We start from the raw sequence: 18,577 nt of genomic DNA, 5'->3' as shown, positions 1-18,577 counted from the left end.
ACAATGAAAAATGAAAAGTTGGTCCTTGTTGGGGATCTAAATAGTAGAGTAGGAAATGATTGTGAGACATACAAAAATATTTTGGGAAAATTTGGAGAAAAGAGCAAAGCTAATAATAATGGCAAATATCTGTTGGATTTCTGCTCAGGACATGGACTGGTTATTACTAACACCATGTTCCAACATAAAAATGTCCACAAATTCACATGGAGAGAAGAGGCTAGGAATAAGAAAAGTCTCATTGACTATGTTATTGTTGATAGTGATGTTTCTCCCTGGTGCAGGACACCAGAGTGTACAGAGGATTTGAAATTGGAAGTGATCACTATTTAGTCTTGAGCAGGATAAAATTGAATTTCATATTGAAAAGAATAACATGTAAGAAAGTTTTAAAGCGAATTAAAGTTGAGCAGCTCTCAGATGTGAACTGTAGACTAAAATACAGAAATATTATTGAAAAGAAAATGAAAGAGTTTGAGAACAGGAATCAAACCTTGGAGATTCAGTGGCAAACTCTGAAGGAAACATTGATTGATTTTGCCAGAGAGGCATGTGGTGAGGTTGTGTGCAAGGATAAAAAAATCAGAACTCCCTGGTGGACACAGGAAGTTAAAGAGGCAGTGAAGGAAAAGAAGAAAGCATATCAAACGTTCCTGGCAAATAAGTCAGCTTTTACTCTTACAGAATACAGAGACAAATGTAAGAAAGCTAAACAGTGTGTAAAACTAGCTAAACAAAAGTCATGGGAGGACTTTGGCAAGAATATAGAAAATAAATATCAAGAAGGTGGCAAAATATTCTGGAGGTTGTTGAAGAAGCTTAGGAATGGAGGAAAGAGTGCTGTAAAAGGAATTAGAGATGATAAAGGTGAAATGAAAACAGGAGAAAAAGATATCCTAGAAATATGGAGTAATTACTTTGAAAAACTGCTAAATGAAACAAGCAGTGATGACAGCACAGTGATAAAAAACACTGACCAGGCATGCAGTCAGGAATACATATCCATACTTGAAGTAGAAAAAGCCATCAAAGGCTTGAAATGTGGAAAGGCAGCAGGAGTAGATGATATTCGACCAGAAATGCTGAAGTATGGTGGTATAAGAGTCTTACAGTGGCTGCACTGCATAGTTCAGAAAGCCTGGACAGAGGGACGAATTCCCGATGATTGGAGTAGAGCTCTCATAGTACCCATATATAAAAAGGGAAATAAAACTGAATGTGAGAATTACAGAGGTATTTCCCTACTGAGTGTTCCTGGCAAGATCTATGCAAGTATACTTGAGAAACGGTTGAGAAGAATTGTGGAAGAAAAGCTTGGTGAAGAACAAGCTGGATTCAGGCCAAATAGAGGCTGTCAGGATCAGATCTTCACTTTACGACAAATAGTCGAGAAAGCATGGGAATATAACAAAGATCTGTATTTAAGCTTTGTCGATTTGGAAAAGGCATATGACAAGGTGCCAAGAGAGAAGCTATTCAATACACTGCAGTTATATGGTGTCAATGGGGCATTATATCAAGCAATACTTAGTCTTTATTTGAGTTGTGAGTCAGCAGTTAGAATTGAAGGAAGTACAGGAAGATGGTTTAATGTTAAATCTGGTGTGAGACAAGGATGTACATTATCCCCTCTGTTATTCATTACCTATATGGATCACATTATGAAGGAATGTGGTATTAAACCTGATATCAAAATTGGAGATGTTAATATCAGCTCTTTGCTTTATGCGGATGATGTTATACTTCTAAATAAATCCGCTACAAGTCTGCAAGATTCTCTGACTAAATTGAATAGCTGTTGTAATAGATATGGTATGAAGGTCAGCAATAAAAAGACAAAGACAATGAAAATAGGCAGAATCATTGAAAATGTCAACTGTGCTGTGAATGGAGAACCTGTGGAACAAGTAAAACATTTCAGCTACTTAGGCACAATTTTTAGTGAAGATGGTAAACTAAATATAGAAATAGACAACAGAATCAGCAAAGCTGGTGTCGTGGGAAGTCAATTGAATAAATTCATATGGAATAAGAAAGAAATTAGTCGGAACACTAAATTAGCTGTATACAAGACTGTGTTCAAACCAATTTTAACTTATGGATCTGAGAGCTGGGTCAGAAGTAAAACACTTGACCAAAGACTAGAGACCGCAGATATGAGAGTCCTGAGAAAGATTAGAGGCGTGAACAGATGGCATCAATGGCAATATCATATTAAAAATGAGGATATTAGGAAAGAACTTGACATTGTCAGCATCCAGGAATGCGTTAGCAGAGCTAATCTCAGATGGTATGGTCACTTAAATAGAATGGGAGAGGAAAGATTAGCAAAACAAGTGTTCTCTGCCAAGTTGGCAGGAAAACGACCCAGAGGAAGACCAAGATATAGGTGGATTGATACGGTACAAAGTGCGTTAGACGATAGAAATATAAGATCTGACAATGTTGGAGTCTTGACAAGTAACAGACTGATTTGGAGGAAAATTGTAGATAGGAAGTTAGTAATGATGTAATTTTTTCATGTAGTACTGTCATATCCTGTACACCCCTTGAGGGTACATGGCAGGAATTTGATGATGATGATGATGATGATAAGTCAAAAGACTTGTCATGGGAGGTACATGCTGTTACACACAAACCCATCAAACAATGCTTTAAACTCGTTCAATGTATCCACATGCACCACAGTGTCAGGCAATGCATTCCGCTCATCAACCACTCCATGCAAAAACCTGCTCTTTATGCTCCTGCTCACACCCTCCTTATACAGCTTTCAGTGATGTTCCCTTGTTCTATCCCTTCTACCATCCTATAAAAAATTTCTACCACATTAACCTACCAACTTAAATGTCTCAATTACAACTTAAATGTCTCAATTACAACTTAAATGTCTCAATTACATCTCCTAGCTTCCTCCTATTCACAAGGCTTTGCAAACTACATTCCCTCAATCTGTCTTCATATCCTTAGTTAGCTTAGTTAGCCTTCTCTGGACCCTTTCCAATATATTCTCATCACCTTGAAACCAGGAGACAAAATTTGTGCATGATAATCCATATTACATCTGATCAAGGCCTTATACCAGAACCTGTTTATTTCTGCTCATTGAAGTCCTTCACATCATTGCCATAATCTGATGTGATGACTTCACAACTTATAAAATATGACCTGTGAACTCCAGATGCTCATCCACCCCTACTCCAAGGTCCTCTTATCTTCTCAACTTCCTCCAGAATCTCCCCATCAATCACATACTTTGCTTCCCATTGTTGCCTATCAAATTCTCAAACCTTACACTTTGCAACATTGAACTGACAGTTCCAAAACTGTTGCCCACTCATACAGTCTATTCAAGTCCTGTAAGGCCATAACATCTGCTTGATTCCACATCACTCTTCCCAGTTTTGCATCATCTACAGCAGGTTTTATATCACCAGTTAAACTCATCCCAATATCATTAATATACAAAAATAATGCTAGTGATTTTCCTTTTCCGGGACACTGCACCCCCATACATAACTTGCTGATGCCTATCCAAGAACTGACTCACTCATCTGTCATCCAGTCCCATCTTCTTCAGTTTAGTTACCAGCTTGAGGTGTAGCAATCTATCAAAAGCTTTTGCAAAATCTAAGTGTACCACTATATATACATCTCCTTTATCCATTACATTCTGCACCTTGTAACTAAGATGGCAAAATATGATCTCCCTTTAACAAACCCATACTGACAAGCACTGAGAATACTGCTATTATCAACCTAATTTTGTATCCTAGTTCTCACCAACTTTTCCAATACTTTAACTACAACTCTAGATATATGGATTGGACTATAATTTGTAGCCTAGCCTGATCACCATCATTGTAAGTGGAACAATTTAACTCCCTTCTACTAATTTGGGACTTGTGCTGTTGCAAGACTTGTTAAACTGGTAGGCCATTGCTGACTCATTGGAACATTCCCTTAAGACACAATGTGATATGTCATCAAGTCCTGTTGTCTTATTAATGTCTAACTTACCTAACTCCTCATATACCTCTTGTTTGCTCACCAGTTAATCTTCTCTCATTTTTTCATGCTCTATGCCTTGAGCTTCTCCTGATGTCACACCCAGTGAAACACCCTGATGAGCTGCTCACTGAATACCTTAACTATGTCTCATTGGTCATTCTGGCAGAGTGCAAGTGCTTCACATGAGAGAGAAATTAATTTTTACTTATCTGGCCAAGCCCTGTACACTCAGACAAACTGCATGGCTTTTTTAAATTTTTACAAAGAATTAATTTATTCAAACACATTTCATTTTAAATTTGTTTATATGTAGATACTTGTGCATAGATTATTTTTATTCATTTATCTTCTTATAACTATTTATTAATACCTTGTAGAGAACTATTTATTAACAGTTTAATACTTTGTATGACCATTTTATCTTATTCACTAATTTATCTCCATATAAGTATTTAATTATTCATTTATTAATACTCTATGTCCTGGCACAGTATGACTTTTGCTGTCCTTGTACCATAAAACCACAAATCAATTAATCAATCAAAGCCTTCACAGTGTCCTCTTCTTCCAAATTTCATGTTTAATCCCCTCATTCGTCCATTTGATACCTACCTTATTCAGTCTTTTCACCTTCAGAATACATTCAAACGGTGGTGCTGTTAAGTGTCTGTCAGTTCCCAAGCAGCATTTATTTCTTTTCCGCTCAACTCCTCATTCCATTCTATAGCTCCATAATGATTCCTAAGCTTCTCATATCAAAAGCATGTAATTCCACGTATATCTTTTAGTCACAGAAGTATTCATGTGGCTAGCCACAACCTAGTTGATCACTTCATGATAACTCTTGACAACCGAAGGGAAGTGCAAAACCCCACTCACAATCACATTCTCTGAAATGATCAGATCTAAAACTCTCATTCCTCGTGTGTTCTCCTTCACATACTACCCAGGATAGTTCTCTCTTAGAACTCAAATTCATTTTTTTTTTATTCCCAAATACTATCTCTTCATTCCAATCCATATTGCAATAATTAAAATCACCTATAATAATCACTTCCCTTGTTCACTGACCCAAGTTGCTTATACATTTCTTCATCACTTTTTTTCCACATTCCCTCGCCTCTTCCTGTCAATCTCTACCTCACACTGCACTGCCTTAAAATCACTGCCACTATTTTCCTTTTGCATGTCTACCTTATATGGACATAATCACATAATTTTTCTGCTATGATCAGTAGCACTCTCCTTCCCTTCCTGTCCTTTCTATCCTTGCAAAAAAACATTGTATACTTCCGTTTCTGTTCCTGTCATGATATTATCCTCGTTCAGCCATGATTCACTTATTCCAACAATTTTTAGATGAATAAGCTCGCTCAGTGAAACAATTTCATCTCCCTTATTTCTGATACTTCTGGCATTTGTAAAAAAGCACAACAGTTCACTTTTAAGTCTATAACCAGTCCTGCCCAAGCCACTTGTTGGTGATGATTTCCTCACCACACCTGCCTTGCCCAGTCATCTTTATCACCGCTTACCTCATAATCTCCTCAGTCTCAACCACCTCTCCACCCCCCCACCCCACCCCTATCTATTCCATTCCTATGCTGATCATCCCCATACACACATTCACTATTACTTCCAATATCTATTCTCCTTATGCCATGCCTCTCTATCCACACACTCCCCCCCCCCCTCTCATTTCCGAATTTTCTCCTCTTCTCTCACACCACTGTTTCCATTACCAAGTACTTCAGTCTCATCCATTCCACTCTTCTGATCTCTCACTTCACTTCTTACTTTCTCTGATTTCTTGTTTACATCACTCATTGCACTTCCTTCTAGCAACAGTTCCTCTAGTTTGTTCACTCCAAAGTCATTCAAATGTAGTCTGTCACTTTTGTTCGAATCCATTCTTCCCTCAAATTCATGTCACACATCTACAAACTTCGCTCTCTTATCCTTGCATAGCTCTGCTGACTACCTCTCCAACCACACTGTTATCCTTCACTTTCCTCAACAATCTCCTAATATCCATCATCACATTCTCCTAATGTCCAACCAAGTCATCTGTTCCAACAAACTACCACCAGCTCACTTGCTTGTCAGCTTCTCATATTTAACACACTAGTTATTCTACTAATTCCCCCTCCTGGAAAGCACCTTATGGACTCTCTCATATATAACTTCCATATATATATATATATATATATATATATATATATATATATATATAAATATTATATTAGCCCACACACAAGGTAAGCTAAAGATTTATTGTTTTATTTATTTTTGCATCTTTTTGTTTTATATAATCAGAAAACCCTACCCAAAGTATTTGCCATTAGCAACTATCATCAGTCTCCCTTTCAGAATATCTGAACAACTCCCTCCAGTTCTATACTGTGGATTGCATTACCCCTCATAACTTAGACCACAACCTCATACAAGTCTCCTTTGCCATGTAACTGACTACTTCATGTAACAGTTTTCAGCCTCATGTCTTTTGGCACCACAAAAATGTCCTATGGAATGACCTCTGTGACTTCTCCTCCTCCTATGTTTTGACTATGCTTCATTTCTCCTGATCCAAATACCTGCTCAGACTTATAACAGAAATTCATTCCGACAGGAGTGACAACCTTTATCCCTCATTTTGCCCAAACTTCACTACCACTATCTAAGCCATAATTCTCAAAGTTCTCAAGTGTGCCCAATACAAGGGAAAAAAAAAAAAAAACACCATCCCATGAGCAGCTTAAGACCATGCTCTGTCTATATGGCAGCTTGCAACAACAACTGTAAAAGAACCCTTAACAAAGCTAAATCAGATTTTGAAAGGGCTAGTGCTGTAACTCACCTCATAGCAGTCTAGCCTTCTGATATCTCTTGCTTAGGTGCAACTTTTGTTTGCCCACGTTACCATTCTCCCATCCGGATGGAACCATAGCCACTAGCCACCTCACCCAAAGAAAAGGCTTGACTTACTAGCATCACTCTTCTCTTCACCTTGTGGTGCCCTCTGGATGATCTAATGACAGCGACATTTCTTCTTTTTCCCGTCATGGAGACAAATTTTAGTGATTATACTTATGCTACCGCTTACGGGGCAGCCGACACGACTCTTGATTTGGAAATGATGTCAAAGTTGAGAAATGAGCAAATCATTCCACCCATTACAAAAAATATTAATATCATCCAATGTAATTTAAATGGTATCGTTACCCCAGCAAGCAAAGAAAAACTAAATGAACTATTACTACTAGCTGACAAACATGATGCTGATATTATCTGCATCCAGGAAACCAAACTTCGACAAACCAACAGACTAAACATTAAAAACGATGAAATCATAAAACAAGATAGTATTCAAGAGGGCTTCTGAACTTATCCAAAACTTGTCATATAAAGTTGTTGAGTTAGACATAGTATCAGAAGGAACTGAAATACAAGGAATCCAAATACTGGAACCAAGTAAAAAAGCCATTAAATATATTCAGTTGTTATCATCCTCCTGACAAACCCGGACCAAATCTTTCCAACCTATCCCATCTCATTGAAGAAAACTCCATTATCTTAAGAGACATGAATAGCAAACACTTGTTATGGGGTTCTGAGGAAATAAACCCAAGAGAAGAAAACCTGAATAATTTCTTAGATGAAACAGGACTAATAACTCTCAACAGTGGAGAACCTACTTATCTTTCTCATTCTTATAGTACAAAAGATGCCCTAGATATCACTGCGGTGTCTCCTGATCTTCATGACAAAGCTATTTGGTCTGTTTTGGAACCAGTAGGAAGCGGCCATACTCCATTATTAATCAATCTGAACCCAAAAATAACTAGACCCACCCAAAAAAAGAAAATATCATTGGAACTTCCAGAAGGCAAATTGGGAGAAATACAAGGATGAAGTAAGTAAAATGCTGAAAGATCACACATACCATGACTTAGACAAAGACTATATAACTTGAAAGAATACTATCCTAAATGCAGCAAAGAAAAGTATCCCAAAGGGCCACAGGAGAAAAGTTATTTCAAACTACACAAAGGTTCACCATGAACTTGTCATTAAAATAACTAAACGAAATGAATTATTTAACATCTTAAAAATTTGAAGCTTTCCAGAAACCAGGATCGAGTACAACAAGATAAATGCTGAAATTAAACAAAAATATAATATATTATAAAGAACTAGGTGGCAAGAATTTTGCCACAACTTAAATCCAGACACTTCAGATACCAAACTTTGGAAACTGACTGCTAATTTACAAAGAGACCTACCAAAGGCAAGTGAGACTAACACGCTAAAAGATCCAGACGGAAATATCAAAATTGGAGATAGGAGATCACAAATACCTTATCCTTTCATTTTCAAACTATAAGCAAACTAGAAATGAATACTAGGAAAGACCATCAAATATCAAAACAGGCTCGACAGCAGAAAAATACTGCAAGCTCCCCAAAATATCAAAACAAACTTTTCTGGGATCTATTTACAATCTCTGAATTGTGAGATGCCCTGGAGCGACTAGATATAAATAAATCATGTGGACCAGATAACATACAAGAAATTATGATCAAACATCTTCCTTCCCTAGATTGGCTACTTCACCTATACAACAATAGCTTAAAACAAGGAAAAATTCCGAAAGACTGGAAGACAGCCACAATCATACCAATCTTAAAGCCTAACAAACCGCAAGACCAACCAGGAAGTTATAGACCAATTTCACTGACTTCAATTCCAGGCAAATTAATGGGAAAAATGATACTCCAACATTTGAATTACTATCTAAACAAAAATAGTATAGTACCACATTTTCAGGCTGCCTTTAGAAGAAATCACTCAACAACTGATCAACTTTTCTACTTAACCCAGACAATTCAAGATAACTTCCAGATTAAACCTACCAAATCCACCATTGCAGCTTTTATAGATTTTAGCAATGCCTTTGACAAGGTGTGGAGGCAGAAACTCTTTTCCAAACTTTGTCATATTGGAATAGAAGGGAAAGTTCTTAACTGGATCTATGACTTTCTAAGAAATAGAACAATTTGAGTTAAAATAAATAATACCTTTTCCAAGAAAGTGAAAATAAGACAGGGACTCCCTCAAGGTAGCATTTTGAACCCACTCCTTTTTTCCATCCACTTAAATGACTTAGATAAAAATATAAATAAAGTAAGAAAGATATCTATGTTTGCTGATGATTTGGTCCTATTCTTGGCTCACAACAACCTAGAAACAGCAGAAGGTCACTTAAACAAAGCCATTGAAAGTTTACTGTGAAAACCAAAAAATCAAAATTAACCCTACTAAATTAGAAATCTGTTTTTACTATTAATAACCACCTCAGAAAGTGGAGACCAAAGATTAAGCTAAACAGTCAACTAATTACATTTAATGAAAACCCCAAATACCTTGGAGTTACTCTAGATCCATCGCCAAGCTTCAATAAACATATCAACAATGTTGCAGTCAGAGCAAAAAGAAGACTAAATATCATTAAAAGGATCTCAGGTAAAGAGTGGGGAGCCGATGCTAAAACCTTAAAAGTCACATATGCCTCTATTATCTGTCCCATAATGGAATATGATTCACTTATCTGGATTCAAATATCACAAACCAGTTTAGACAAGCTTATAAAAATTCAGAAAAATGCAGCTAAAATGATATGTGGACTAAGGAATACAACTCCTGGAAAAATAGCAGAATTCGAATCCAACCTTGTTCCTTTAAAAATTAGGTGGCAAGAAAATCTAACTAAATTTGTAGAAAAAAGAGCCAACCTTGCACATCATAGAACAAGTGAACTTTTTAAAAACTGGAAACCAACAAATAGAATAAAGAAAAAATCAGCAATGCATGAAATCATAGAAAATAAAATTCCCTTGGATTGTCCAAATAAAATAGCCGACTACCCAGCATTTCCTCCAAATCAAGACAGGAAAAATATAGTTATCAACTCTGAAATAAGGAGACACATGAGAAAAATAGCTTAGAAAACTCTGAAATCTTGAGATCATTAGCCCTTTCAAAAATAATGGAATAGACCTGACTCAAAGATCTACACAGATGGCTTCGAAAATCCAAATGGCAATTCTGGGAGTGGCGTACTCATCTATGGCTCAGTATTGGATGCAACTCATACCATGCAGAATTAATAGCAATTAACACAGCACTGCAATATTTGGACAAACAAAACCCGAAGGAGTTTATATTTTTCACAGATTCCTTATCAGCCCTTCAAGCTATTAAGAACTGCTACACTAGCCATCAAGAAATATTTAGAGACATAGCAAAAAAACATAAACAAACCACATAAGGATTCTGAAATAATCTTCCAATGAATCCCATCCCATGTGGGATTAAAGGAAACGAAACTGCAGATGAAATAGCAAAAATGGCCACAACATCAAATGATGCTACAGATTTCGATCTTTTTAAAACCACCCAAAAAGAAAACATAAAAAGAACAATTCTTCAGGACATGACTCACCACTGGTACTCAGCAGAAAATCCAGGAGCTACCATCAACTCCAAGTTTAATCGCAGTGCCACTACCATGATCTCTCGCCTCAAGACCGGCCACACAAGACCAATTAAGTTTAGCAATGGCATAAAAGTCTTCCCCACCTGCAAAACCTGTAACATCGAGAAAGCATCACCAATACATTTGCTAAACTGTATGAATATTTCCAAATCTGAACTCTATAACATCCCTGAAAAGGTGCTGTATAAAATACATGAATTTGACCTCTATGATCTGGTGTAATAATACCATGGGATAATAAAAATTAAAAAAAAAAAAAACTCTTCTTTTCCAATTCCTGTTTGATGACTGGTAAAGTTATCCCACTTTACCAAGAACTGCTCACTCAATCATTCAGTCTTAGTCTCATAGAAAGAAATCCAAAGAATCCTTAATGACACGAACACAAACAAGACATCTGCTTGTGATGGTTTTCCACCTAATGTTCTGAAAACCTGTGCCCCAGAAATAAAACCTATCCTATATCACCTCTTCAATCTATCTTATTCCACTCACATGTACCCTACAGTATAGAAACTGGCCCATGTCCAGTCCATTCCAAAGAAAGGTAATAAAAGTCAGCCAACAAACTACAATCCAATTTATCTCACTTCTATTCTCTGAAAAACTATGTAGAAAATCAACACTCAATTCTACACACCATTCTGAGACCCATCAACTAATTATTGACGAACAATATGGATTCTGCCACTCAATAACCACAGTGGATCTTTTACCACTTACCTCTGGACTCAAGTCATGGAAAATTTCTGAGAAAGTCACATGGTCATTCAACATTTCAAATGCATTTGATTGGGTTTAGCACAGGAGCCTACTTGGTAAACTGCCATTCTATGGTCACCCACTCTCTTCCTTTTGTGTATAAATTACATCTTACTAGATTCAAATTGTATCTATAGCTTTGTAGATGAGTACACCTCATTCCTTCTTTGCATTTAACAAACCTTGTAGGGGCCATTTGTTAGAACCCTCAAGATCCACTGTGACCAATATCCTGAACTCTGATCTCTTAGCTGGACAACCTCCTGTAGACTTTACTGCACTAAAACTTCCAAACTTCTCACATCTCTTCCCCTTACTTTCAGTAATACCCTGATATCCAAATACAATCAGATTTTCTCTTCTTGGACTTACCAACACCTCCAACCTTTCTTATACAAACATATCTCAGCCATATTTTATCTATCTGCCAAAAACCTCAGTGTCTACCTCAGCCAACTAAACAAACAACACAAATGCATACAGTTCACAATTGAGATTGAAAAGCAGAACACACTTCCGTTTCTAGATACACTTGTCACACGTCTTCCTTCTGGCATCTTTCCTTCACTGTTTACCAGAAACCAACACATACTGGCCAATATATACACATAAACTCCTACCATCACCCAACACAAAAATTAGGTGTCATTAATACTCTAAAAAACAGAGCTTTGAAGATTTGCTCCAATGGACAATTGCTTAAAAATGAATTTAAAGTTATCAACAATACTTTCGTAAAAAAAATGGGTACAACCAAAACACTATCAACAAAATTCTCTATAAGATCTCACTAAAAAACAAAGATAAACTAGACTACAATAAAATTATAACCATTCCATACATTAAAGGGACATCAGATAAAATAAACAGAATGCTACAGAAATGCAACCTTAAAGCCACCTTTAAACCTCTTGCAAAATTAAAAAGCTTACTCAACTCATCCAAAGACCCACTCCCTCTGCTGGCCCACCCTGGAGAATACCGTATTTATTGCACCTGTAATCTACCATATATAGGGAAAACAGAATGCACAGTTCCTATCAGACAAAAGGAACGTAAACAACACATTAAATATAACTATGGTGAAGCTGGCCTTTCTGATCATGCCCTGAACACTTTACATAGAATTGTCTGGAAAAGCACCAGTTGTTTACATCACACCAAAACATGGCGTGAATGTAAATTCAAGGAAGCCTGCGTGATTATTATCAGCCATCCTAATCTTAACAATAATGATGATCTAAAAATCCCAAGCATATGGAAGACACATATTCTACCCAATGAACCTTTCTCCATGAGAGTTAACTATAAACAGGTAGATAATCCAGAATCTTAAATCTAATATAACAATTGTCATGTTAAATTAGGACATCATTGTTACTGTACGAAAACTATCTATATGAAAGAATGTTATCTTAAATAGAATATAGCTTTGATGTAGTTTCTAATTAATTAATTTTTATTTTTTTTTTTTCTATATATATTATATTTTCACTAGAGGTCATGCCAGTAGAATAACTGTTGATCAAATTATTGTCTCTTTAGCATACTGTGCGAAATGTAACTCACTTGTCTTTGTATATTTGTGTATACTCCAGATGATGACCTTAATATAAAGGTCAGAACGTTGGGAAATTAAAATAGTTATTTATAACACGGTTGTAAAGTCCATAATTTCTAAAATGAATGCTGATCGCCATGTAACACTAAAAGAAGGGAATCAGAAGTGTAACAAGAATGATTGGGTTTGATGTTAATAAGGCTATAGGAATGGATAACCTCACTACATATTTTTATGCAGAATGAATTAGTTGTTCCCCTGACGTTCAACAAAAGCCTTTCACATGGAAGAAGGCAAAATAGAGCCAATGCATAAGAATAAATCTGGGATAGATGTTTCTGATTATAGACCAGTAAGTATATTTGTAGTTGTAATTAAGGTATTGGAGGAATAGAATACTGGATTGGGTTGATAGATATGAGATTCTCTATGATGGTCAACATGAATTTTTGAAGGCTAAGATCTTGCATTTTATGACAAAGAAACTTATATACATTTATGTTCTTATACTTCATAAAAGCATTTGATAAATCATTGCATGAGTTGCTGAGTGGTTAGCGTATCTGCTCTCCAGCCAAAAGGCTGCGGGTTCGAATCCTGCCTTGGCATGGATTGGATGTTGGTGATTATCTGTGAAAAAATCTAGTGGTGGTGGGCAGTAGATGGCATTGGTGTAGATGATGATGGTGGTAGTTGCAGTTGGTAGAGACGGAAAGTTGTAGAGCAGATACCCTCCCTCGATGAGTCGTTGGACTCCCTGGAGGTGTCATATAATAATACACATTTTGCAGCACCTATCAGTACTCCTACATCCTGTCACCATATGTTGGTGACAGGATGTAGCCTATAGACCTGTAGCCAGTGATATTAACTCTTGTGGTAATCTCATCTTCTTTGTTAATATGTAGTTCCTGGACAGAGATTACATCAATGTTATTTGGGAAGCACCCTCTATATTAATTTGCAGTATCTGTAGGTTGAATTCAGTTTCTTTAATTTTCTGGTCAGTTTTGAAACCTTTTCTAAAAGGTCTGCTTCGTTTCTTCCTGTTACAATTTCCTTTCAGTTTACACATATTAGCTGGGAGGTCAAAAAATGACAGGTTCGGCTCCGGTAGTCGTGAAAGTTTAGCCACTAAAAACATCACCCAGGTGTACCACAAGGAGGTATTTCACAACAATTCAGCACCCTATATTATGCTGATTAATAAATGTGTAATTATAAGGACTGAACTTTTAGTATGTGAATACTACTGGATGAATCAAAAATTGGTATCATAAACTTATTAACATTGTTATATTGTTAGTAAATGCACATGAAAGAAAATAGCCTGTAACCAAAAAACTGAACATTGAAATGATTTGTCAAGAGAAAGGTCACTTACTAATCTGTTTTGCACTCTTGCTCAAAATTGAGAATTTTTAATACTTTTAGTCACTATCCCAAATGTGGGATCAGAAACTTGTGCAAATTTTAACTTTAACATTGTAGACTATCATCACCCAAAATCTGCTCTTCCTGGAATTGTCTTCAGATTGATTTTAAAATTTATTCATCTCATCTCATCTTCCTTATACCCTCTTTTACCTTGCGGTGTCGAGGGTCCATTGATCATCGGACCTCACTCCGTTTACAGGATAAGGTGGTCAGCCTTATGCCCAGGTGTATCCTATAGCCTGTAGTGTTGAGTTCTCAAGGCCAGTTTGCCTGCTTTGCGGGATGAAAAACCCCAGAATAAACTGGGAAAAAACCCTGCTGTCCACGCCCAAGACTGGCTAACTTGGCTATGGCTGAGGAAGATCCTTCAGCTCCTCATGTCACTGACGGGAATCGAACCTAGGACACTCCTTCCCCAGGCAAATGGTTGCGAAGCGCATAGCCACTAGGCTAACCGCGCGGACCTTAAAAATTTATTCTAGGAAAAATATTTCTCTATGAAACCCATGAGATCTTCTAAAGTTACACTCATAGCACAGAATAGAAAGGAACAGGCAGAGGACAAGGCATTGTTCTGGACACTTAGCCTTCAGTAAATCAAGACTAAATAAGGACAAAGATATCAAACTGATTTGTGAGGATTGTTTATTACCTTCTGATACCACTGAGTCAGTTAGATTACGCACTATAAAAAATAGGTATGCAACATATTCTCCTGGCATTATTATCTTCATAATGATGCAGAATTTGGTGACCAAACAAGCATCTTTGTTTTTAAAAATTGAGTTTCTGAAAAACTGGCCTGCATTCAGTTAGAAAATACGAAGGGTTAGAATTATTCTAATCATTTGGAATTACAAAAAATTAATGCATCACATTAAACATGCATATGGCATCAAGCAAAAATCTCTATTGCCGATAAGGTTATGTCTTTTGGGAATGGTAAAAGCAGCATTTTTTGAGCTCAGTAGTATCATTCAGTGTAGTGAAGGCAACCTGAGGAATATTGACCTCACCTGTAGTCAAATTTGAACTGTTTTTTGCCATTCACCTACCCAGGACTATTATGGTTGTGTAACATACAAATAAGTTGTCAAATATGCATATAGGTTTTCTGACCACTTTGGCTATTTTCAGGAAGAAAAAGTTCCACTTTTCTGGGGAAAGGGTAAAAATAAAATAAAATTTCTTCTATCACAAATGTGATTTTAAGCACGCACCTTATAGTCTTATATTTGAGCATTGTGGATACCTTTTTTTGATTAAATTAGTGTGAGGTTTGCTTTGTTTAGAATTTTTTTTTCATGTGCAGTAATTTTATATCCATAAAATTATAAAAAATATTCTGATTATAAACAGCTCATAACCTATGTATGGATGAATCTGTTATCACTGAAAGCCATTTTATCAATTATTCTGTTTGTATATTATTCTACCTGTTGTACTGAATCGCATTATTTTGCATTTCTCTATAGGAAAAATATTCAAACAGCAGAAGTCTCTCTCCGCATAAGCAAAGATTTAAACAAAATAACTGCAGCTTTTATTCAGAGTCTTCAAGTTCATGATGAAAAACCATTATATATAAAACCTTCTAGTCAAAAACTCTGAGTTCCAAATATGAAAGTATTAGTTGTATTTTATATATATATTAATTGAAATGACATTATCCATTATGCAAATATTTATTTCACCATATGATATGATTTGATGGGTGTAATATTAAATTTTAAAAACCTATACTAAATCATTTTGATAACCTAAAAACATGTCTTTAATGTGATATTTATAATATTTTTTGTATACATTTTTGTATATTAATGAGGCAGACAGTAGATGCTTATATTTTTGATTAAATCATTTCAGGAAGTTTTAATTTATGAACTTTCCAGCTGTGGCATTTTTATATACTCATATTGTTATAAAAATTAAAAAAAAAAAACAATTATCTGCTTGATTATTGTAAATATTTTTACAATTTCTTAGCATTTTAATGACAGAACACAATGAATGATATTACTGATTTTCTATTTTGCCATATTTTTACAAGAAGTCTCTGTATCACTTTTTAATTAAAGAAAAAATATTATAAATGTTTTTGTAGATTCTTCTTAAATGTTTTCCCTTTTCTAGTTACTTGATATCCTGATGTGTAAAGTACAACTCTATAAAATTGATCATTGGAAAAATTCACTCTTTCACTATGTAATAATGCTGATATCCCATATTTCAGCATCATCAGTAGACAGCTGAATGGCTTTAGAAGCCATTTACAATAGAGTATTAAGAGTGCATGAAGATTAAAAGATATTGGGACATAAAATCACTTAAGAATTTTTTATATGACAAGAAATAGTCAGTGTTGCATGTTACATACATGTAGTCTAGCAAATAAATTTTTTAGACTTCTGAAACGTTAATTTTCATTTTTGGTAGAGTCCATTCAATATGCAGTTATTCTGTCTGTTAGTCTTAACCATCATTTATCATGTTTGGTCATGAATAAACAAATTAGTTTGATATATAAATAGTGCTCCATTTGTTAACTATATGAATTTGTTTATTGGGCAGAATTAATAACGAAATAACTTTCTCACCGAGTAAAAATTTCATTTTATGGTTTGCATATATTAATTGTTTCAAGCACTTAAGTTAAATTTCTGTTTTCTGTCACATAAAAATATATAACATGCTATGATGGGCAGAATGATGAGAATATGTGTGAAAGAGTAACCATGTTATGTAACTGTGTTAATGAGAGGAATCTGCATTATCATGGAAATTATGAGGAGAGAATAATTGTGTGTTCATCTGGTTCAGACTTATTAAGCAGATGCAAGGATGTTGATGTAAGCAAGGCATTAGATAATGTTACATAGTGGTTTTTCTTTAAATCTATGTTCTATTATCCCCTCTTGTGCCAACTAAGAATGAGATCTCCAGTCTATCTCTCTGGGGCCATCTCCTTTTCGAACTCTGACAAATTTGTTTGTTCCAGCTGCACCAGTCAGAGTCCTAGGACAAAAGAATTCTTGCTCAGAGAAACTTTCCCAGAGTTCTAACCTCTACCTAAATTTGTTAAATATATATAGCATCTGTAGAGATCTCAGTTTGCAGTCATGGCCCTATCCTTTCTAATTATTCTATACCTTACCCTTATGCATAGGTTCAAACTTTTAAGAGTGGTAAATTAGTCTCATGCTCAAGCAAAACTCAGGCTTACATAGTAAAACATGTTTATTAAAGATCTAATGAATTTACAATTAGGTTTAACATATCAAAAGCTTATCACAATACCTATACCAAATCAACTGACAGTCATAAATGAACACTCTAGTTAATGAACATATAACTCATATCCTCTGGTCAATTAAAACACACTTAGCATGGGAAAATACAAGTTTGCAGTTTTAACTTCGAATGCTAACACAGACCCCACCACATTAATTAGGTCTCACACAAGAACTTAAGTCCTCTGATTACCAGTCCACTGGAGCTAACAAGTTACAGTGTGCATATAAGTCATTCAAAAAGTTCTCTAGGCAATTGTCCATTTTTCTTCGAACTAAAAACTGATTCACCCTTTTCCTCTAATGCTAATTATTAAAAAAATAAGAAAATTCTGTACATTACCACCGCCACATGAGGTTACCGTGTCCCCTTTGTCCGTCCTTTACTGTTAGATACTACTGCTTCAGTGGGTTACATCCACATGTAGGTCACTTTGCTTGTCACGTACAATGAGGGAAGTGACTTGCTGGGCAACGCTCGTCTCGCTAGTCACTATTGTCTGACTGCCCGTCTTTCTGGAGGAACCTTCCATTGTCTCATTCCGGTAGTGCTTCTACCAATGGCCTGAGTCGGTGGACGCCGTCATCTCACGTACAGCTCGCCTGATACTCGCCAGTTAGCAACGGGGAGAAACTTGCTGTCTAATGTCGTAGAATTCCCTTCCACGGTCAGCATCGTAGGTCCGAATGAAAACAGGAACAGAAAAAATGGGGGGTTAAACCATGCAAACCCACATTTATTATCTCTTGTTGCGCCTTCCTATTGGCCCCCTAAGTTATTTAGACACAACTCTTCTCCTGAAGAGCACCCTTTTCGGGGAACGCGAGTTCAATTCGCTTTCCATGAATGCCTTCGCTTCGGGCGTTACGCTTATCGTGGGTAACTCGCACGCAATCATTGGACTTTTGTTGCATTGACATACATTTTGCATAGAGTATTTTTTTCTTACTAGTGTTTTC

At 36.0% G+C, this 18,577-nt stretch overlaps 1 protein-coding gene across 4 annotated transcripts in view; it reads left to right on the top strand.

The window, feature by feature from the left end:
- The window catches only part of LOC150102523 (uncharacterized), a 260,758-nt gene extending 244,338 nt beyond the window's left edge, over positions 1 to 16,420 (top strand). For all 4 annotated transcript variants that reach the window (XM_090399321.1, XM_090399318.1, XM_090399320.1 and 1 more), the window contains one exon: positions 15,803 to 16,420. In XM_090399321.1, the coding sequence (XP_090255447.1) occupies positions 15,803 to 15,895 (93 nt within the window). In that variant the 3' untranslated portion in view covers positions 15,896 to 16,420. The remainder of the gene's footprint in view (positions 1 to 15,802) is intronic.
- Positions 16,421 to 18,577: the final 2,157 nt, after the last annotated feature.

Source organism: Typopeltis vanoorti, chromosome 10 (assembly GCF_054136105.1).
Source record: "Typopeltis vanoorti isolate ZY-2024b chromosome 10, IOZ_Tvanoo_1.0, whole genome shotgun sequence".
Classification (NCBI taxonomy): domain Eukaryota; kingdom Metazoa; phylum Arthropoda; class Arachnida; order Uropygi; family Thelyphonidae; genus Typopeltis; species Typopeltis vanoorti.
This window is presented reverse-complemented; position numbering and strand designations above follow the sequence as displayed.